At 44.7% G+C, this 23,096-nt stretch overlaps 1 protein-coding gene across 13 annotated transcripts in view; it reads left to right on the plus strand.

Moving 5' to 3' along the window:
- The window catches only part of sgip1a (SH3GL interacting endocytic adaptor 1a), a 126,036-nt gene that overhangs the window by 77,542 nt on the left and 25,398 nt on the right, over positions 1-23,096 (plus strand). For 9 of the 13 annotated variants that reach the window (XM_055861621.1, XM_055861607.1, XM_055861614.1 and 6 more), the window contains 7 exons: positions 12,043-12,054; positions 15,196-15,217; positions 15,369-15,453; positions 16,086-16,216; positions 18,410-18,514; positions 18,977-19,051; positions 19,269-20,114. In XM_055861621.1, coding sequence (XP_055717596.1) covers positions 12,043-12,054; positions 15,196-15,217; positions 15,369-15,453; positions 16,086-16,216; positions 18,410-18,514; positions 18,977-19,051; positions 19,269-20,114 — 1,276 coding nt within the window. Of the gene's footprint in view, positions 1-12,008; positions 12,055-12,098; positions 13,747-15,195; positions 15,218-15,368; positions 15,454-16,085; positions 16,217-18,409; positions 18,515-18,976; positions 19,052-19,268; positions 20,115-23,096 lie in introns of those variants that run through there. The other 4 variants (XM_055861620.1, XM_055861619.1, XM_055861615.1 and 1 more) reach the window with 4 other exon arrangements.

Consider the following 23,096-nt stretch of genomic DNA (forward strand, 5'->3'; position numbering starts at 1 on the left):
GGGAGTGTAACAGTGTTCTGTTGGGAGTCTAACAGTGTTGTGTTGGGAGTGTAGCAGTGTTCTGTTGGGAGTGTAACAGTGTTCTGTTGGGGGAGTAACAGTGTTCTGATGGGAGTGTAACAGTGTTCTGATGGGAGTCTAACCGTGTTCTGTTGGGAGTGTAACAGTGTTGTGTTGGGAGTGTAACAGTGTTGTGTTGGGAGTGTAACAGTGTTGTGTTGGGAGTGTCATGGTTGTGTTGGGAGTGTAACAGTGTTCTGTTGGGAGTGTAACAGTGTTGTGTTGGGAGTGTAACAGTGTTGTGTTGGGAGTGTAACAGTGTTGTGTTGGGAGTGTAACAGTGTTCTAATGGGAGTGTAACAGTGCTCTGTTGGGAGTGTAACAGTGTTCTGTTGGGATTCTAACAGTGTAGTGTTGGGAGTGTAGCAGTGTTCTGTTGGGAGTGTAACAGTGTTCTGTTGGGAGTGTAACAGTGTTGTGTTGGGAGTGTCATGGTTGTGTTGGGAGTGTAACAGTGTTCTGTTGGGAGTGTAACAGTGTTGTGTTGGGAGTGTAACATTGTTGTGTTGGGAGTGTAACAGTGTTGTGTTGGGAGTATAATAGTGTTCTGTTGGGAGTGTCACTGTTGTGTTGGGAGTCTAACAGTGTTGTGTTGGGAGTGTAACAGTGTTCATTTGGGAGTGTAACAGTGTTCTGTTGGGAGTGTCATTGTTGTGGTGGGAGTGTAACAGTGTTGTGTTGGGAGTGTATCAGTGTTGTGTTGGGAGTGTATCAGTGTTGTGTTGGGAGAGTAACAGTGTTGTGTTGGGAGTGTAACAGTGTTCTGTTGGGAGTGTAACAGTGTTCTGATGGGAGTGTAACAGTGTTCTGTTGGGAGTATAACAGTGTTCTGATGGGAGTCTAACAGTGTTGTGTTGGGAGTGTAACAGTGTTGTGTTGGGAGTGTAACAGTGTTGTGTTGGGAGTGTAACAGTGTTGTGTTGGGAGTGTAACAGTGTTGTGTTGGGAGTGTAACAGTGTTGTGTTGGGAGTGTAACCGTGTTGTGTTGGGAGTGTAACAGTGTTGTGTTGGGAGTGTAACAGTGTTGTGTTCGGAGTGTAACAGTGTTCTGATGGGAGTGTAACAGTGCTCTGTTGGGAGTGTAACAGTGTTCTGTTGGGAGTGTAACAGTATTCTGTTGGGAGTGTAACAGTGTTCTGTTGGGAGTCTAACAGTGTTGTGTTGGGAGTGTAGCAGTGTTCTGTTGGGAGTGTAACAGTGTTCTGTTGGGGGAGTAACAGTGTTCTGATGGGAGTGTAACAGTGTTCTGATGGGAGTCTAACCGTGTTCTGTTGGGAGTGTAACAGTGTTGTGTTGGGAGTGTAACAGTGTTGTGTTGGGAGTGTAACAGTGTTGTGTTGGGAGTGTCATGGTTGTGTCGGGAGTGTAACAGTGTTCTGTTGGGAGTGTAACAGTGTTGTGTTGGGAGTGTAACAGTGTTGTGTTGGGAGTGTAACAGTGTTGTGTTGGGAGTGTAACAGTGTTCTAATGGGAGTGTAACAGTGCTCTGTTGGGAGTGTAACAGTGTTCTGTTGGGAGTGTAACAGTATTCTGTTGGGAGTGTAACAGTGTTCTGTTGGGATTCTAACAGTGTAGTGTTGGGAGTGTAGCAGTGTTCTGTTGGGAGTGTAACAGTGTTCTGTTGGGGGAGTAACAGTGTTCTGATGGGAGTGTAACAGTGTTCTGATGGGAGTCTAACCGTGTTCTGTTGGGAGTGTAACAGTGTTGTGTTGGGAGTGTAACAGTGTTGTGTTGGGAGTGTAACAGTGTTGTGTTGGGAGTGTCATGGTTGTGTTGGGAGTGTAACAGTGTTCTGTTGGGAGTGTAACAGTGTTGTGTTGGGAGTGTAACATTGTTGTGTTGGGAGTGTAACAGTGTTGTGTTGGGAGTATAATAGTGTTCTGTTGGGAGTGTCACTGTTGTGTTGGGAGTCTAACAGTGTTGTGTTGGGAGTGTAACAGTGTTCATTTGGGAGTGTAACAGTGTTCTGTTGGGAGTGTCATGGTTGTGTTGGGAGTATAACAGTGTTGTGTTGGGAGTCTAACCGTGCTCTGTTGGGAGTGTCATGGTTGTGTTGGGAGTGTAACAGTGTTCTGATGGGAGTCTAACAGTGTTGTGTTGGGAGTGTAACAGTGTTCTGTTGGGAATCTAACAGTGTTGTGTTGGGAGTGTAACAGTGTTGTGTTGGGAGTGTAACAGTGTTGTGTTGGGAGTGTAACAGTGTTGTGTTGGGAGTGTAAAAGTGTTGTGTTGGGAGTGTAACAGTGTTGTGTTGGGAGTGTAACAGTGCTCTGATGGGAGTGTAACAGTGCTCTGTTGGGAGTGTAACAGTGTTCTGTTGGGAGTGTAACAGTATTCTGTTGGGAGTGTAACAGTGTTCTGTTGGGAGTCTAACAGTGTTGTGTTGGGGGAGTAATAATGTTCTGATGGGAGTGTAACAGTGTTCTGTTGGGTGTGTAACAGTGTTCTGTTGGGTGTGTAACAGTGTTGTGTTGGGAGTGTAACAGTGTTGTGTTGGGAGTGTAACAGCGTTGTGTTGGGAGTGTAACAGTGTTGTGTTGGGAGTGTAACAGTGTTCTGTTGGGAGTGTCATTGTTGTGTTGGGAGTGTAACAGTGTTGTGTTGGGAGTGTATCAGTGTTGTGTTGGGAGTGTATCAGTGTTGTGTTGGGAGAGTAACAGTGTTGTGTTGGGAGTGTAACAGTGTTCTGTTGGGAGTGTAACAGTGTTCTGATGGGAGTGTAACAGTGTTCTGTTGGGAGTATAACAGTGTTCTGATGGGAGTCTAACAGTGTTGTGTTGGGAGTGTAACAGTGTTGTGTTGGGAGTGTAACAGTGTTGTGTTGGGAGTGTAACAGTGTTGTGTTGGGAGTGTAACAGTGTTGTGTTGGGAGTGTAACAGTGTTGTGTTGGGAGTGTAACCGTGTTGTGTTGGGAGTGTAACAGTGTTGTGTTGGGAGTGTAACAGTGTTGTGTTCGGAGTGTAACAGTGTTCTGATGGGAGTGTAACAGTGCTCTGTTGGGAGTGTAACAGTGTTCTGTTGGGAGTGTAACAGTATTCTGTTGGGAGTGTAACAGTGTTCTGTTGGGAGTCTAACAGTGTTGTGTTGGGAGTGTAGCAGTGTTCTGTTGGGAGTGTAACAGTGTTCTGTTGGGGGAGTAACAGTGTTCTGATGGGAGTGTAACAGTGTTCTGATGGGAGTCTAACCGTGTTCTGTTGGGAGTGTAACAGTGTTGTGTTGGGAGTGTAACAGTGTTGTGTTGGGAGTGTAACAGTGTTGTGTTGGGAGTGTCATGGTTGTGTTGGGAGTGTAACAGTGTTCTGTTGGGAGTGTAACAGTGTTGTGTTGGGAGTGTAACAGTGTTGTGTTGGGAGTGTAACAGTGTTGTGTTGGGAGTGTAACAGTGTTCTGTTGGGAGTGTCACTGTTGTGTTGGGAGTCTAACAGTGTTGTGTTGGGAGTGTAACAGTGTTCATTTGGGAGTGTAACAGTGTTCTGTTGGGAGTGTCATTGTTGTGTTGGGAGTGTAACAGTGTTGTGTTGGGAGTGTATCAGTGTTGTGTTGGGAGTGTATCAGTGTTGTGTTGGGAGAGTAACAGTGTTGTGTTGGGAGTGTAACAGTGTTCTGTTGGGAGTGTAACAGTGTTCTGATGGGAGTGTAACAGTGTTCTGTTGGGAGTATAACAGTGTTCTGATGGGAGTCTAACAGTGTTGTGTTGGGAGTGTAACAGTGTTGTGTTGGGAGTGTAACAGTGTTGTGTTGGGAGTGTAACAGTGTTGTGTTGGGAGTGTAACAGTGTTGTGTTGGGAGTGTAACCGTGTTGTGTTGGGAGTGTAACAGTGTTGTGTTGGGAGTGTAACAGTGTTGTGTTCGGAGTGTAACAGTGTTCTGATGGGAGTGTAACAGTGCTCTGTTGGGAGTGTAACAGTGTTCTGTTGGGAGTGTAACAGTATTCTGTTGGGAGTGTAACAGTGTTCTGTTGGGAGTGTAACAGTGTTGTGTTGGGAGTGTAACAGTGTTGTGTTGGGAGTGTAACAGTGTTGTGTTGGGAGTGTAACAGTGTTCTAATGGGAGTGTAACAGTGCTCTGTTGGGAGTGTAACAGTGTTCTGTTGGGAGTGTAACAGTATTCTGTTGGGAGTGTAACAGTGTTCTGTTGGGATTCTAACAGTGTAGTGTTGGGAGTGTAGCAGTGTTCTGTTGGGAGTGTAACAGTGTTCTGTTGGGGGAGTAACAGTGTTCTGATGGGAGTGTAACAGTGTTCTGATGGGAGTCTAACCGTGTTCTGTTGGGAGTGTAACAGTGTTGTGTTGGGAGTGTAACAGTGTTGTGTTGGGAGTGTAACAGTGTTGTGTTGGGAGTGTCATGGTTGTGTTGGGAGTGTAACAGTGTTCTGTTGGGAGTGTAACAGTGTTGTGTTGGGAGTGTAACAGTGTTGTGTTGGGAGTATAACAGTGTTCTGTTGGGAGTGTCACTGTTGTGTTGGGAGTCTAACAGTGTTGTGTTGGGAGTGTAACAGTGTTCATTTGGGAGTGTCACTGTTGTGTTGGGAGTGTAACAGTGTTGTGTTGGGAGTGTAACAGTGTTGTGTTGGGAGTGTAACAGTGTTCTGTTGGGGGAGTAACAGTGTTCTGATGGGAGTGTAACAGTGTTCTGATGGGAGTCTAACCGTGTTCTGTTGGGAGTGTAACAGTGTTGTGTTGGGAGTGTAACAGTGTTCTGTTGGGAGTGTCATGGTTGTGTTGGGAGTGTAACAGTGTTGCGTTGGGAGTGTAACAGTGTTGTGTTGGGAGTGTAACAGTGTTCTGTTGGGAGTGTCATGGTTGTGTTGGGAGTGTAACAGTGTTGTGTTGGGAGTCTAACCGTGCTCTGTTGGGAGTGTCATGGTTGTGTTGGGAGTGTAACAGTGTTCTGATGGGAGTCTAACAGTGTTGTGTTGGGAGTGTAACAGTGTTCTGTTGGGAGTCTAACAGTGTTGTGTTGGGAGTCTAACAGTGTTGTGTTGGGAGTGTAACAGTGTTCTGTTGGGAGTGTAACAGTGTTCTGTAGGGAATGTAACAGTGCTCTGTTGGGAGTGTAACAGTGCTCTGTTGGGAGTGTAACAGTGTTCTGTTGGGAGTGTAACAGTGTTCTGTTGGGAGTCTAACAGTGTTGTGTTGGGAGTGTAGCAGTGTTCTGTTGGGAGTGTAACAGTGTTCTGTTGGGAGTCTAACAGTGTTCTGTTGGGAGTGTAACAGTGTTCTGTTGGGGGAGTAACAGTGTTCTGATGGGAGTGTAACAGGGTTCTGTTGGGTGTGTAACAGTGTTGTGTTGGGAGTGTAACAGTGTTCTGTTGGGAGTGTCATGGTTGTGTTGGGAGTGTAACAGTGTTGTGTTGGGAGTCTAACAGTGTTCTGTTGGGAGTGTAACAGTGTTGTGTTGGAAGTGTAACAGTGTTCTGTTGGGTGTGTAACAGTGTTGTGTTGGGAGTGTAACAGTGTTGTGTTGGGAGTGTAACAGTGTTCTTTTGGGAGTGTCATGGTTGTGTTGGGAGTGTAACAGTGTTGTGTTGGGAGTGTAACAGTGTTGTGTTGGGAGTGTAACAGTGTTCTGTTGGGAGTGTCATGGTTGTGTTGGGAGTGTAACAGTGTTGTGTTTGGAGTCTATCAGAGTTCTGTTGGGAGTGTCATGGTTGTGTTGGGAGTGTAACAGTGCTCTGTTGGGAGTCTAACAATGCTCTGTTGGGAGTGTAACAGTGTTCTGTTGGGAGTGTAACAGTGCTCTGTTCGGAGTCTAACAGTGTTCTGTTGGGAGTGTAACAGTGTTCTGTTGGGAGTGTAACAGTGTTGTGTTGGGAGTCTAACAGTGTTCTGTTGGGGGTCTAACAGTGTTGTGTTGGGAGTGTAACAGTGTTCTGTTGGGAGTGTAACAGTGTTCTGTTGGGAGTGTAACAGTGTTCTGTTGGGAGTCTAACAGTGTTGTGTTGGGAGTGTAACAGTGTTGTGTTGGGAGTTTAACAGTGTTCTGATGGAAGTGTAACAGTGCTCTGTTGGGAGTGTAACAGTGCTCTGTTTGGTGTCTAACAGTGTTGTGTTGGGAGTGTAGCAGTGTTCTGATGGGAGTGTAACAGTGTTCTGTTGGGGGAGTAACAGTGTTGTGTTGGGAGTGTAACAGTGTTGTGTTGGGAGTGTAGCAGTGTTCTGATGGGAGTCTAACAGTGTTCTGTTGGGGGAGTAATAATGTTCTGATGGGAGTGTAACAGTGTTCTGTTGGGTGTGTAACAGTGTTGTGTTGGGAGTGTAACAGTGTTGTGTTGGGAGTGTCAAGGTTGTGTTGGGAGTGTAACAGTGTTGTGTTGGGAGTGTAACAGTGTTGTGTTGGGAGTGTAACAGTGTTCTGTTGGGAGTGTCATGGTTGTGTTGGGAGTGTAACAGTGTTGTGTTGGGAGTGTATCAGTGTTGTGTTGGGAGTGTAACAGTGTTGTGTTGGGAGTGTAACAGTGTTGTGTTGGGAGTGTAACAGTGTTCTGTTGGGAGTGTAACAGTGCTCTGTTGGGAGTGTAGCAGTGCTCTGTTTGGAGTCTAACAGTGCTCTGTTGGGAGTGTAACAGTGTTCTGTTGGGAGTATAACAGTGTTCTGATGGGAGTCTAACAGTGTTGTGTTGGGAGTGTAACAGTGTTGTGTTGGGAGTGTAACAGTGTTGTGTTGGGAGTCTAACAGTGTTGTGTTGGGAGTGTAACAGTGTTGTGTTGGGAGTGTAACAGTGTTTTGTTGGGAGTGTAACAGTGTTCTGTTGGGAGTGTAACAGTGTTCTGTTGGGAGTGTAACAGTGTTGTGTTGGGAGTGTAACAGTGTTGTGTTGGGAGTGTAACAGTGTTCTTATGGGAGTGTAACAGTGCTCTGTTGGGAGTGTAACAGTGTTCTGTTGGGAGTGTAACAGTATTCTGTTGGGAGTGTAACAGTGTTCTGTTGGGAGTCTAACAGTGTTGTGTTGGGAGTGTAGCAGTGTTCTGTTGGGAGTGTAACAGTGTTCTGTTGGGAGTGTAACAGTGTTCTGTTGGGGGAGTAACAGTGTTCTGATGGGAGTGTAACAGTGTTCTGATGGGAGTCTAACCGTGTTCTGTTGGGAGTGTAACAGTGTTGTGTTGGGAGTGTAACAGTGTTGTGTTGGGAGTCTAACAGTTTTGTGTTGGGAGTGTAACAGTGTTGTGTTGGGAGTGTAACAGTGTTGTGTTGGGAGTGTAACAGTGTTCTGTTGGGAGTGTAACAGTGTTCTGTTGGGAGTGTAACAGTGTTGTGTTGGGAGTGTAACAGTGTTGTGTTGGGAGTGTAACAGTGTTCTGATGGGAGTGTAACAGTGCTCTGTTGGGAGTGTAACAGTCTTCTGTTGGGAGTGTAACAGTATGCTGTTGGGAGTGTAACAGTGTTCTGTTGGGAGTCTAACAGTGTTGTGTTGGGAGTGTAGCAGTGTTCTGTTGGGAGTGTAACAGTGTTCTGTTGGGAGTGTAACAGTGTTCTGTTGGGGGAGTAACAGTGTTCTGATGGGAGTGTAACAGTGTTCTGATGGGAGTCTAACCGTGTTCTGTTGGGAGTGTAACAGTGTTGTGTTGGGAGTGTAACAGTGTTGTGTTGGGAGTGTAACAGTGTTGTGTTGGGAGTGTAACAGTGTTCTGTTGGGAGTGTCATGGTTGTGTTGGGAGTGTAACAGTGTTGTGTTGGGAGTGTAACAGTGTTGTGTTGGGAGTGTAACAGTGTTCTGTTGGGAGTGTCATGGTTGTGTTGGGAGTGTAACAGTGTTGTGTTGGGAGTGTAACAGTGTTGAGTTGGGAGTGTAACAGTGCTGTGTTGGGAGTGTAACAGTGTTGTGTTGGGAGTGTAACAGTGTTCTGTTGGGAGTGTCATGGTTGTGTTGGGAGTGTAACAGTGTTGTGTTTGGAGTCTAACAGTGTTCTGTTGGGATTGTAACAGTGTTGTGTTGGGAGTGTAACAGTGTTTTGTTGGGTGTGTAACAGTGTTGTGTTGGGAGTGTAACAGTGTTGTGTTGGGAGTGTCAAGGTTGTGTTGGGAGTGTAACAGTGTTGTGTTGGGAGTGTAACAGTGTTGTGTTGGGAGTGTAACAGTGTTGTGTTGGGAGTGTAACAGTGTTGTGTTGGGAGTCTAACAGTGTTCTGTTGGGAGTGTAACAGTGTTGTGTTGGGAGTGTAACAGTGTTGTGTTGGGAGTGTAACAGTGTTCTGTTGGGAGTCTAACAGTGTTCTGTTGGGAGTGTAACAGTGTTGTGTTGGGAGTGTAACAGTGTTCATTTGGGAGTGTCACTGTTGTGTTGGGAGTCTAACAGTGTTGTGTTGGGAGTGTAACAGTGTTCATTTGGGAGTGTCACTGTTGTGTTGGGAGTCTAATAGTGTTGTGTTGGGAGTGTAACAGTCCTCTGTTGGGAGTGTAACAGTGTTCTGTTGGGAGTGTCATGGTTGTGTTGTTAGCAGAGTATGTAAGAGGAGCATAGCTGCAGCAGAGGGAGGAGTGGAGTGTGGCCAATTTGACTGGAGCGCACAGTGAGATTCACAAAGGCTGGAGCGTCCGCCTTCTTTCCCGCTCCAATTTCAGTCCAGTAGCGCTAACTTCACCAGCTCAGGGCATGCCTGGCCCAGCATGCATTTGTAGTCTACTTGTGTGCTGCTACAGCCCCTTACTGTAGCTACTGTCATGGAGTTTGCTAAATATTTCTTTAAAGAAACTGATAAAACACACAGGTGCTAAATCAAGGTGACTTACAAAGATGAGGTCCAAGAGCAAGAGAGGGAGTGTGGTGATGTAGAGTCTACAACTAAAGAATCATTGTGAAATTTGGAAAAAAAACATATCAGAAAGCATGATGGTGTACTTACTGCATGCACATGCTAAAAGAAAGGAAGAAGGTGGGTAGATTACTAAGTGTGTCATTGTCACAAAGTATATACAGTTGAAGTCGGAAGTTTATATACACTAGGTTGGAGTCATTAAAACTCGTTTTTCAACTACTCCACAAATTTCTTGTTAACAAACTATAGTTTTGGCAAGTCGGTTAGGACATCTACTTTGTCCATGACACAAGTACATTTTCCAACAATTGTTTACAGACAGATTGTTTCACTTATAATTAACTGTATCACAATTCCAGTGGGTCAGAAGTTTACATACATTAAGTTGACTGTGTCTTTAAACAGCTTGGAAAATTCCAGAAAATGATGTCATGGCTTTAGAAGCTTCGGATAGGCTAATTGAGATCATTTGAGTCAATTGGAGGTTTATTTGTGAATGTATTTCTGGGCCTACCTTCAAACTCAGTGCCTCTTTGCTTGACTTCATGGGAAAATCAAAAGAAATCAGCCAAGACCTCAGAAAAAAAATTGTAGACCTCCACAAGTCTGGTTCATCCTTGGGAGCAATTTCCAAATGCCTGAAGGTACCACGTTTATCTGTACAAACAATAGTACGCAAGTATAAACACCATGGGACCACGCAGCAGACCATTGTTGGGGGATTTGATTGATTTTGGCCCAATAGGCCTGGCACGTTCAAGGAGCTTTTCAGTTTTGATTGGGTTATTTGGCCTAATAATCGAAACACTTTTATACCTGTACACTTTTGAATAAGGTGTTATCAATAATTTTATACAAACAGAATCAGGAAATAAGATAGCCCACTTCAGGTCTCAATGTTCTGTGGAAACATTAAACCCCTTTATCTACATCGTTCACACAGTCTCAGCTTTAACATTTAGGCCTACCTATAGAATCATTTAAAAACAACTCTGCATCTCTGCCCAGCCTGGCAAGAGTGGCCAAAAGGGTGTTTACTATCCCCAGTGGCTCTGCAAGTGAGGAGATGATATTATCCGCTGCTGCCCGGCTCTCCAGGCACCATCGCATCAGCCTGAAGCCACAGACTGACCAATCTCGTGTTTCTAAAAATGAATTCAAAAAATGAATTAAAAGGCACTAATAAGTCACTTTTCATTTAATGTTTATTTAATTCGAAGTCCAAGCCTATATGGGCAATTTATAGACTATAATGATTAAATACAACTATTGTGTCACACTCGCAGATGCTTCACAATGTTTTTCTTTGTAGGCTATAGACTTGAAATAATAATACTATAGCCTAAATAATTCATTTTTGTTATTTATTTCTTAGGGTCCCTGTCTGGCTCCTGACCTATTTACAGTTTATGTGCTGTTTAATATGACATGTAACCAATTTGAAATGATTTGCGCCTCTTACTATACGTTCACCTTTTCATGTTGATTCAAATACTTTTCATTCAAATCCATATGGTTTGGTTTCAATACTTCAAAACTAAATGGTAGGTCCAGGTATTCACAAAAAAATGGCTGCTGGTTGAATAGTGATTTTAATGAACGGAGCGAATTTCGAGCAGCAGTTTTTTTCCAGTGAGTGTGGAGCGGTTTTTAACGGAGCGGATGGAAAGGACATGGAGCGCTGAGCAATGAGCGGGATTTCCAACAGCTCAACTACACTCACATGCTCTGGTTGGGAGTGTAACTGTTGTGTTGGGAGTGTAGCTGTTGTGTTGGGAGTGTCACTGTTGTGTTGGGAGTGTCACTTGTGTTGGGAGTGTCACTGTTGTGTTGGGAGTGTAACTGTTGTGTTGGGAGTGTCACTTGTGTTGGGAGTGTCACTGTTGTGTTGGGAGTGTCACTTGTGTTGGGAGTGTCACTGTTGTGTTGGGAGTGTCACTGTTGTGTTGGGAGTGTCACTGTTGTGTTGGGAGTGTCACTGTTGTGTTGGGAGTGTCACTGTTGTGTTGGGAGTGTAACTGTTGTGTTGGGAGTGTAACTGTTGTGTTGGGAGTGTCACTGTTGTGTTGGGAGTGTCACTGTAGTTGTGAGTGTAACTGTTGTGTTGGGAGTGTAACTGTTGTGTTGGAAGTGTCACTGTTGTGTTGGGAGTGTCACTGTTGTGTTGGGAGTGTCACTGTTGTGTTGGGAGTGTAACTGTTGTGTTGGGAGTGTCACTGTTGTGTTGGGAGTGTCACTGTTGTGTTGGGAGTGTCACTGTTGTGTTGGGAGTGTCACTGTTGTGTTGGGAGTGTCACAGTGGTTGTGAGTGTAACTGTTGTGTTGGGAGTGTCACTGTTGTGTTGGGAGTGTCACTGTTGTGTTGGGAGTGTCACTGTTGTGTTGGGAGTGTAACTGTTGTGTTGGGAGTGTCACTGTTGTATTGGGAGTGTCACTGTTGTGTTGGAAGTGTCACTGTTGTGTTGGGAGTGTAACTGTTGTGTTGGGAGTGTAACTGTTGTGTTGGGAGTGTCACAGTGGTTGTGAGTGTAACTGTTGTGTTGGGAGTGTCACTGTTGTGTTGGGAGTGTAACTGTTGTGTTGGGAGTGTCACTGTTGTGTTGGGAGTGTCACTGTAGTTGTGAGTGTAACTGTTGTGTTGGGAGTGTCACTGTTGTGTTGGGAGTGTCACTGTTGTGTTGGGAGTGTAACTGTTGTGTTGGGAGTGTAACTGTTGTGTTGGGAGTGTCACTGTTGTGTTGGGAGTGTCACTGTTGTGTTGGGAGTGTAACTGTTGTGTTGGGAGTGTAACTGTTGTGTTGGGAGTGTCACTGTTGTGTTGGGAGTGTAACTGTTGTGTTGGGAGTGTCACAGTGGTTGTGAGTGTAACTGTTGTGTTGGGAGTGTCACTGTTGTGTTGGGAGTGTCACAGTGGTTGTGAGTGTAACTGTTGTGTTGGGAGTGTCACTGTTGTGTTGGGAGTGTCACTGTTGTGTTGGGAGTGTAACTGTTGTGTTGGGAGTGTAACTGTTGTGTTGGGAGTGTCACTGTAGTTGTGAGTGTAGCTGTTGTGTTGGGAGTGTCACTGTTGTGTTGGGAGTGTAACTGTTGTGTTGGGAGTGTCACTGTTGTGTTGGGAGTGTCACTGTGGTTGTGAGTGTAACTGTTGTGTTGGAGAAGTGTCCTTTACTGATTTGTCACTCTCTGACCAGGTGTCTGTTCTCTCTTCCTTTTTGCTGGTCACAGAGACGTAGCCCGGTAAGTGTTCCTCCGTTCCGTTCTGTTTCCCTGGGCTGGGGTAAATAACAAACACTTTTTGTCCCTCTGTGCATCCTGTAACCTGCTGGGGGAGTGGAGAGGGGTGGGGTTGATTGCTGAAATGACAGATCAGGAAAAGTTGGCTAAGAAGATACAGGTTTTGTCTTCTAAGTCCCTGGGTGAATCTCAGTCTTTCTTTGATTCCTTGTGTCCTCTCTCCTTGCCTTCTCTCTTCACCTCCCTCTTGACATTTTGAGAAGGAGTTGGGGAGAGGATGGGAGGAGATGATGCAAGCAATCGAGGAAGGACTTTTGAGATTCACCCAATGTTGACAGATTTACCCTTTGATCTGTCAATTCAGACACACCTCAGCTGATCCTCTATCTCCCTCCCTCCCTCTCTCCTTCTTTCTCCTCCCTCTCTTTTCCTTCTTGTCATTTCTCATTGCGAGTTATTTCATGCACTGTATCCTGACTAACAAGCATCACTCTCTGTCTTGGTCTCTTTCTTTCTCTCATTTCCTCTCTCTCTTTCTCTCTCTCTCTCTCTCAATTTCAATTTAAGGATTTTATTGGCATGATAAACATATGTTTAAAATTGCCGAAACAAGTGAAATAGATCATAAACAAAAGTGGGAAAAAAAAGAATTAACTGTAAACATTACACTCACAAAAGTTCAAAAAGAATAAAGACATTTCAAATGTCATATTATGTGCAAATAGTTAAAGTACAAAAGGGAAAATAAATAAACATAAATATAGGTTGTATTTACAACGGTGTTTGTTTTTCACTGGTTGCTCTTTTCGTGTGGCAACAGGTCACACATCTGGCTGCTGTGATGCACACTGTGGTATTTCACCCAATAGATATGGGAGTTTATCAAATTTGGATTTGTTTTTGAATTCTTTGTGGGTCTGTCTAATCTGAGGGAAATATGTGTCTCTATGGTCATACATTTGGCAGGAGGTGAGGAAAGGCAGCTCAGTTTCCACCTCATTTTGTTGGTGGAGTCTGTACATAGTCAAAGTTGTACTTAATTTTGGGTCAGGTCAGGTATTCTGGCACTGTACTTTCTGTTTAGGGCCAAATAGCATTCTAGTTTGCTCAGTTTTTTTGTAAATTCTTTCCAATGTGTCAAGTAATGATCTTTTTTGTTTTCTCATGATTTGGTTGGGTCTAATTATGTTGCTGTCCTGGGGCTCTGTGCGGTCTGTTTGTGTTTGTGAACAGAGCCCCAGGACCAGCTTGCTTAGGGGACTCTTCTCCAGGTTCATCTCTCTGTAGGTGATGGCTTTGTTGTGGAATGTTTCGCTTGGAATCGCTTCCTTTTAGGTGGTTGTAGAATTTAACATCTCTTTTCTGGATTTTGATAATTAGCGGGTATCGGCCTAATTCTCCTCTGCATGCATTATTTGGTGTTTTACGTTGCACACTGAGGATATTTTTGCAGAATTCTGCACGCAGAGTCTGAATTTGGTGTTTTTCCCATTTTGTGAATTCTTGTTTGGTGAGCGGACCCCAGACCTCACAACCATAAAGGGCAACGGGTTCTATAACTGATTCAAGTATTTTTAGCCAGATCCAAATTGATATGTTGAAATGTATGTTACTTTTGATGGCATAGAAGGTCCTTATTGCCTTGTCTCTCAGCTCATTCACAGCTTTGTGGAAGTTACCTGTGTTGCTGATGAGGTATGTATTTTGTGTGCTCTAGGGCAAGTGTCTAGATGGAATTTGTATTTGTGGTCCTGGCGACTGGACCTTTTTTGGAACACCATTATTTTGGTCCTACTGAGATTTACTCAGGGCCCAGGTCTGACAGAATCTGTGCGGAAGATCTAGGTGCTGCTGTAGGCCCTCCTTGGTTGGGGACAGAAGCACCAGATCATCAGCAAACAGTAGACATTTGACTTCAGATTCTAGTAGGGTGAGGCCGGGTGCTGCAGGCTGTTCTAGTGCCCTCGCCAATTCGTTGATATACATGTTGAAGAGGGTGGGGCTTAAGCTGCATCCTTGTCTCATCCCCCGGCCCTGTGGAAATAAATGTGTGGTTTTTGCCAATTTTAACCCCACACTTATTTGTGTACATGGATGTCGTATGTTTTCCCCCCAACACCACTTTCCATCAATTTGTATAGCAGGCCCTCATGCCAAATTGGGTTAAAAGCTTTTTTGAAATCAACAAAGCATAAGAAGACTTTGCTTTTGTTTTGGTTTGTTTGTCAATTAGGGTGTGCAGGGTGAATACATGGTCTGTCGTACGGTAATTTGGTAAAAAGTCAATTTGACATTTGCTCAGTACATTGTTTTTGCTGAGGAAATGTCTGCTGTTAATGATAATGCAGAGGATTTTCCCAAGGTTGCTCTATACGCATATCCCATGGTAGTTATTGTCTGTCTGTCTGTCTGTCTGTCTGTCCGTCCGTCCGTCCGTCCGTCCGTCCGTCCGTCCGTCCGTCCCTCCCTCCCTCCGGGTTTCTCTCTCTCTCTACCTCTGGGTTTCTGCATCTCTCACTTTGTCATTATGCTGTCTCATCTGTCTCTCCTCAATGCTGTGCAGGTTGTACAATGACTTGAGCTTACATGATGCTTTAAAGACCAACTCTTTCTGTTTCTGACAGCTTTCTGTGCCTATTGAGACTCATGCTAGAAAGCTGTGGAATGGATTCTAATGGCTATTATACAATTATCAAATATTATTTTAATTCATGTAACTGCATTTTGTGTCACTTTCAGTAACAACAAGCAATATTCTATACTCCCTTCCATGCAGAAATGTGCATTGTTTTATTTATTTAAAAAAACATGTCAGCTCGTAAGTCCTAAGGCCAATAGCTACTAGATTGTTCCACAGTATTTCTGAGTGAATAGGCCTAATATTAGTCATCCACTTCCCCGTGGAGACAGGGCAGCCAATGGTCTCATCCGATTAGCTCATCCTAAGGTTATAGAGACCATCTTCGGACCTTCGCTAGTAGACAGGCTCCCTCCTGGAAATACTGTATGTAATGTGAACATTCAACATGGTGTTACTCATGGATTTTAAACCCCTTTAATATTTCCATATAAGTCATTTGAGTGTAAAATGTAGTGTGATATGTTTTTATGTTGTCTTTTTACAAATGTATGTTTTTATTACAGGGGTTGATGAATAAAGACTGTAGTAAGTATCTAAGATTTCTTATCTTGTTTTTGTTGTCGCTTTCGCTAAATGATTCGGTTAGAAACAAAACTCAAGTAATTGACTAGTTTCTGTTTTAGTGTGTGTGTGTGAGGCAGTTGACCTGCATGTCTGTGAATGAATCTCTCCTCAGGTGAAGAGATACAGGTAGCTCGGCCAAGACGCTCTGCACCCATTGCAGCCCCCACGTTAGCAGCCCCGGTGCTACAAGCCCCCAGGTACGTCTCTGTCTGTCCCCTTTTCATCTGTCAGCTACACCCCTCCCCAATGCCCCAACCCCCAGGTACATCACTGTCTGTCCCCCACTGACCTGTCTCGCCCCAGGGCTCGATACTGGTACTCCTTGTATATAACCTCGTTATTGTTTTTATTGTGTTATTATTTCCTTTTTTATTTAGCAAATATTTGTCTTACTTTTTAACTCTGCATTACACCTGTTGTATTCAGAAAATATGACCAATAAAAAAATCATACCCGGCACTTTCATTAACCTCTGACTTCCAATCTCATGACTACTCAACAATCACTGATTTAGTGACGTTAAGTTAAAGACTGATACATCCCCTTCCTTCCCTCGTGACATGAATATATCTCCGGTTGTAGTATGCTGAGTGAGGTGACTGAAGTGTCTGTGGAAGTCTCTGTGTTAGTGTGATGGTTTGACTCACTCTGCTGTCCCATCTCCCTGTGTTGAGTGAGCCGACTGAAGCGTGTCTGTGATAGTCTCTGTGATGGTCTGACTAACACTGTCTGTCACTTCTTATCTCCCTCCACTCCCTCAGTCGTACCAGACGATGCTACAGCCTACTAACCCTGTCTGTCTCTGTCACGCTCTCTATCTCCCTCCCAGAAGTAAGAAATCCCCAGCAGTACCACTACCAGAGAAGGAACCAGCCCCAGGACCAGCCCCAGTACCAGAGGACGCTACAGCCTTATTTGGACCTCCCCTGGAGACAGCCTTTAGAGAGCAGAAAACTGAAGGTACAACTCTCTGCCGCATCTATCTTTGTCACTGTCATTCTTTCTTTCTGTGTGTGTGTGTGTGGTTGTGATTGAGTGTGTGTGTGCGTATATGTGGTGTGTGTGTGGTTATGATTGAGCGTGTGTGTGCGTATATGTGGTGTGTGTGTGGTTGTGATTGAGCGTGTGTGTGCGTATATGTGGTGTGTGTTCGTGTGTGTGGTTGTGATTGAGCGTGTGTGTGCGTATATGTGGTGTGTGTTGGTGTGTGGTTGTGATTGAGCGTGTGTGTGCGTATATGTGGTGTGTGTTGGTGTGTGTGTGGTTGTGATTGAGCGTGTGTGTGCGTATATGTGTTGTGTGTTCGTGTGTGGTTGTGATTGAGCGTGTGTGTGCGTATATGTGGTGTGTGTTCGTGTGTGGTTGTTATTGAGCGTGTGTGTGCGTATATGTGGTGTGTGTTGGTGTGTGTGTGGTTGTGATTGAGCGTGTGTGTGCGTATATGTGGTGTGTGTTGGTGTGTGTGTGGTTGTGATTGAGCGTGTGTGTGTGTGCGTATATGTGGTGTGTGTTTGTGTGTGTGTGTGGTTGTGATTGAGCGTGTGTGTGCGTATATGTGGTGTGTGTTCGTGTGTGTGTGTGGTTGTGATTGAGCGTGTGTGTGCGTATATGTGGTGTGTGTTGGTGTGTGTGTGTGGTTGTGATTGAGCGTGTGTGTGCGTATATGTGGTGTGTGTTGGTGTGTGTGTGTGGTTGTGATTGAGCGTGTGTGTGCGTATATGTGGTGTGTGTTGGTGTGTGTGTGGTTGTGATTGAGCGTGTGTGTGCGTATATGTGGTGTGTGTTGGTGTGTGTGTGGTTGTGATTGAGCGTGTGTGTGCGTATATGTGGTGTGTGTTGGTGTGTGTGTGGTTGTGATTGAGCGTGTGTGTGCGTATATGTGGTGTGTGTTCGTGTGAGTGGTTGTGATTGAGCGTGTGTGTGCGTATATGTGGTGTGTGTTCGTGTGTGTGCTTGTGATTGAGCGTGTGTGTGCGTATATGTGGTGTGTGTTAGTGTGTGTGTGGTTGTGATTGAGCGTGTTTCTACCTTGTTTGGTTGTGATTGAGCACTGTAACAACTCTGTGACTTCTTGTGATCCACTAAGGCTGGCAGTGACACTAAAGACACTGCACCAGAATAACACCAACAACATGGATGCTTTTTATTACCTACACTTTTTATTACCTACACTTTTTATTACCTACACTTTTTATTACCTACACTTTTTATTACCTACACTTTTTATTACCTACACTTTCTATTACCTACACTTTTTATTACCTACACTTTTTATTACCTACACTTTTTATTACCTACACTTTTTATTACCTACACTTTTTATTACCTACACTTTTTATTACCTACACTTTTTATTACCTACACTTTTTATTACCTACACTTTTTATTACCTACACTTTTTATTACCTACACTTTTTATTACCTACACTTTCTATTACCTACACTTTTTATTACCTACACTGCCTCTCTACCACCTCTAAAGACACTGTCCCTCTTTCCTGTCACCTGCACACACTGCCACTATGTCTTGTACACTAAACATTTCACAAACACACTAGGGGTCAGAGGCACTATGAGGTTACGTTTGGTTCCTCCGTGGTTGGTTTGCTGTGATGTCATGTGGATCCTCCCCTCATCCCTCTTCCAGTCACGGTGGATTTAGCTCTGCAGGCTCTGGGATGATGGGAAGCTCTTAGATGGTTATGTAACTACCTGCTGAGGCATAGCTAATGTCACCACACACATACAGTACAGCAGCCGTTCCTTTTTAACACTGTCCATTCAGAGATAGAACTATGTGGATAATGTCCCTACAGGTAGTATCTCCCGTTCTCAATGGAGTGGAAAAGTTCTGAGGAACTGATAGTGTTCCTAAGATCTCTTCATTGTTCCCTCTTAGTCAGGTAGTTTTTGAAAAATACAATTTGTTCTGAGGGACTCAAATGAAAAGAAATCCATCTCTTTTTAAGTAATGGTTATAGATGAAGTGTCTCTTTTTTAGCACAGTGTTTGGTTATTTTTGATCTGACATGTTTAGGCTAATGCTAACATTACTTTATTTTTAGGAATTTTAAGTCCCCCTGAGGTATTTTTATTTAGCTCATCATACTGAAACCTCCTCTATGTTATGTCTCCTGTCTGTTCTGAATGTAGTGGGAATATCTGAGCAGGTGGTGTGTGACGTGTGGGGTGCTCCTCTACCTGAGTCTGAGTCACTGAGCCCAGACTTCTCTTTCACCAGAACCTTCTCCACAGGAAGTATGTTTTCTGTTTATGTTGCACTTCCTGGAATGACTCTGGAATGACTGCACGGAACCATCCACTCACCTCATAAACAAACTCACCCTCACGAATGAAACTAACGAGCGATCTGTGAATGAGCACGCCATTAACTCTCTCTCTTCCTCTGCAGCCTGTACTAATGCACTAATTTCATCCATTATTAGTTTGAGAAATAATTAAATCCATATACCATAGAGTTCAGATTAGATCGGGTAGATTTACTAATGTTGAGCATCATGATTCAATCACCTCTTCCTCCCTGCATCTGCATCTGCCATGGGTTATGGGCCATATGCATGGTGGTGTATGTCATGGGGCTGTATAGTATTTCCTGTCCTGCGCTGGTGTGGTGCAGCCAGACACTAACCCCAGTGGCCTCTAGATGGTGCCACCCTTTATAGTGCCATGCTGTTCATGGACGCACTGATGTCATTGCAGCTCCGCCTCCGCTTCTGCCCAAGAATGTCCCAACCTCCCCCCCTCCGACCAGCTCCCCCTCTGCAGATGCTGCCGGTAAGACCCCTCGATCCCTCCCTCCAGCCCTCCTCCCTTCTTCGCTACACCTCATATATCTCCAAACCATCCCCTCTTTGTATGTTTAATTGTTCTCTGTATTGCTTTCTTTTTCTTGCATTTGCTGTCTCTTTCTCTCTCTCTATCTCTGTCGGCTCTCTCTCATTCTCATACAAACTGTTATGATTCTCTCTCCCTGCACATGACTGTCTGTCAGAATTGTCAGTATCGACAGAAGGCTCAGAAAGGAAGACCTCCATCCCAAACCTGGACAACATTTTCGGCCCAGCGGAGCCCTCTGCCTTTGGCGAGGAGTCTGCCGACAAGTGGGTCTGCTTCAGCGAGGAATTGGCAGCCTCTGAAAGACCGCCCCCTCCGAAGGACCCAGCCCCGCCCCTATCAACGTCCCCAGCCCCTCCAGAAGATCCCCCCGCCTCTCCTGTACCCACCTCCCCTCTCCCTTCGGAAGACCCTTCTCCCTCTCTCCCCCCTCTCCCTACCTCCCCTCCCCCACAGGAAGAACCGTTTTCTTCTTTACCCACGTCTGAAACCCCTACAGAGGAACCAGCACTCCGCCTACCCACAGTCCCACCCGTGCCTAAAGACCCTACACCCCCACCCACACCACTTCCACCAAAGGACCATACACCACACCCCACTCCTCTACCCACCATTGTCCCCCCTCTTGACCCACCCCCCAGCATTGCCCCTGTTCCCCCAATCCCTTCACCCCCCAGTGTTGCCCCTGTCCCCCCTGCGGTCCCCTCTCCTCCCAAAGCAAGAACACCTGTCTCCCCCACCAGCCCCCCTGGCCATGCCATTGTGGACGAGCCCTCACGCACCATAGCCCCACCCCTTGTCTTTGTCGAGGAGGAACGGAAGAATCCTGAAGGGGCAGCTCCGCCTGTCCCGCCTGCCCCATCGAACGAGGGCCTTGTTGAAACCGCCGCCTCGCCCAAAGCTGTTGGCCAGGTGTCCCGTGCTGCCCCTCCACCTCCTCCACCCCCTACGTACAGGGCAGTTGTGTCCTCGCCAGGACCCACGACAGAGGGCATGGGTAGTGGTGAGTACCCCCAAGCGTAACACTCATTCATAACAGAAAAACCCACCTGACCACTGTCAGAATCAGTCTGTCTGTGTTGTAGAGATTTTCTGCTGTATCATGCAGTTAGCTAGTGTAAGCACATACTTGACAGGTTGTCATTGTAAATAAAGAGTTGGTTCTTAACTGACTATCTATTTAAGGCAATGATTAGATTGGTGTGGCTTGGTGTGGCTCTTTGCCTGGAGTGGCTCATTGAAATCTACCGTGAATAGGAGATATCGTCATTACATTGTTTAATGTTGCTAGATTAATGCGGACTGACTCCCATATCACAATCGTCAAAGTTAAACACATTACATACTGTATATGAGCTGTGGAGGTACTGTACAGAGACCCTGCCTGCTCTTGTTTAGATGTACAGCTTGTCTTACAAAACAGTATATCACATTGAGGCTGTGTGTGTGTGGCTGTGTGTGGCTGTGTCTGTGTGTGGCTGTGGCTGTGGTTGTGTCTATGTGTGGCTGTGTCTGTGTGTGGCTGTGTCTGTGTGTGTGGCTGTGTCTGTGTGCGTGGCTGTGTCTGTGTATGGCTGTGTCTGTGTGTGGCTGTGTCTGTGTATGGCTGTGTGTGTGTGGCTGTGTGTGTGTGGCTGTGTCTGTGTATGGCTGTGTCTGTGTATGGCTGTGTCTGTGTATGGCTGTGTCTGTGTGTGTGTGTGTGTGTGTGTGTGTGTGTGTGTGTGTGTGTGTGTGTGTGTGTGTGTGTGTGTGTGTGTGTGTGTGTGTGTGTGTGTGTGTGTGTGTGTGTGTGTGTGTGTGTGTGTGTGTGTGTGTGTGTGTGTGTGTGTGTGGCTGAGTGTGTGGCTGAGTGTGTATGGATGTGTGTTATCAGTAAGAATTGGGTTGAAAACTCTCAGCCAATGAACCCATTTCTCCCTGTCTATTTAACCTTTACTGCAGTGGGCTAAATCAGGGTCACAAAGAGTGTTTCTTGGTCTTAAACAAATCTACTTTCAAACAAAAGTATACACCTCATGCACATGATTATGGGATTAAAAAAAATAAGAAACCTGTACCATGTCAGATATAGAGTTGAAATGAATTACATTTTGTGTTTGCATCCCAATATTATACTTTATATATATCACACGAAGACTGGACAAAATCTGAACCAAACATCGGTTCTGACTTTGTCCGGACCGGACCAAAAATCAATGTCCATATACGTTGAAATCAAGGCCGGTCCAGACTGCACCAAAAGAAGATGTCCTAAAGGCGTCGGCCCGTGCTTACTGAGGTATAGCCTACAGTGTCACCTGAAGTAGACTTTTAGGAATGCCCTTCTATAAAACAGGCTTTTGCATTGGCTTTATTTGTCATGATTCCTGTGACTAATCAATTTGTCTATTTAAGCTTTGACTATCAGCTACCCAACTTTATCAGGAGTTATCCTGACCCTATTTTCAATATTTACACAGCAGGAAATGCAGAAGGATTTTATTTTGCGCTATGATCAAAAAAATTGACAGATACAAACTTGAAACTACTCATGACAATTTAGCCCAAGGGATGAAACTCCTGCATAGCAGTTGTGAGTAGCCTGATTGTTTATTCCATATTGTTCACTTTACCTGGACCTGTCCTGTTTTTAGGATTTAGGTTTTTTAGGTTGTTAGCATGTCAGCACATTTCTTTATTTGATTCGGCGCAATTTAGGTTAGGCTATTTGATCGGAGAAACCTGCATGATGTTAAAAGTTTCCTTCTCATTACATTGTCATCCATTTTCTCTCCAGCCTGTAGGCTACAGAAAGGCCACATACTGTACTATTTCTACCACTATATCTGCTACATGATTTATATTAGATAATTTTTTTGACAGAACTTTGGTGGAGTGCTGAAGCAATGCATCTCTCCAACAGTACCCTGGAGAAGCGTGCTGGGAATGGACAAGATACATATTTTGTGTCCCTGCCTTTGACAAAGTGGGCACTGCTTATCAGAGGGCAGCATTAGCGCTCACCTAAAATGCCTATATGCCACTGGTTGAGAGAAATTCTCATTGTTTTGGGGCAGAATTCTGAGGTTTTATATTTGTTGTTGGAGGTGCATCTTGGTCCTCGTCAATCTGCCGCCAGAGATTGACAGTCCAGAGATTGATTGCCGCCTAATCCTGCCTAATGAGCGGGCCAGTCTTGCTGAAATATAGCTCAACCGTTTGACGAGGAAAAACACTGGATGTTTGGCGTCTTTAAAAAAATAATATTTATTAATTATTAAATTATTAAAAATATTAATAACAGTCCAGCCATGAGGCCACTAGAGGCCTGCAGGAAAGGGCTAAAATGATTTACACCACACACAATCTTGCTTTACAATATCACAAACTCTGTTATGTAGTACTGTTCTTCTGTAGACCAGACATTGTAGTGTACATGACCATGAGGAGGACAAGGACAGTTTGTTTAGTTTAACACAAAGGGAATGGGAAACCAGGTTTGAGAACTGAAAACACAGCTGGGACAGATCTCGCTGACACAGCACATCGAAACGTCAGGGTGAGTAGAAATTCTGGCCCGGAATGTCTTGTCCCACTGTGGGAAAATAGTCCCCCAATAAATGGACTGGCCCAAGTCAAATCAAAGTTTATTGGTTGCGTACACAGTTTAACAGGTGTTATAGTGGTGCACCGAAATGCTTATGTTCCTAGCTCATAACAATGCAGTCAAATGTCAGACATTACAATTTTTTTAATTAAAAGGCAAGTGCAGTGGATAAATCCAGTTAACAACCCAAATAGCACTGTATCAAAATGCACACTGAACACTGAACAGGCAACCATGGGACTGGTGTGTGTTGTGTTTCACTGGAATTATTCAGCTCAGTAGCAATTCAATCAAACATAATGTTCTGTAAACAGGAAACCAGGTTAACCAATCGTTATTCCAGAATGTACTAGATGTTCTTGACTCTGTCGTCTGGTCAGTTTTTTGTTTTCATGT

Source organism: Salvelinus fontinalis, chromosome 14 (genome assembly GCF_029448725.1).
Source record: "Salvelinus fontinalis isolate EN_2023a chromosome 14, ASM2944872v1, whole genome shotgun sequence".
NCBI classification, from domain to species: domain Eukaryota; kingdom Metazoa; phylum Chordata; class Actinopteri; order Salmoniformes; family Salmonidae; genus Salvelinus; species Salvelinus fontinalis.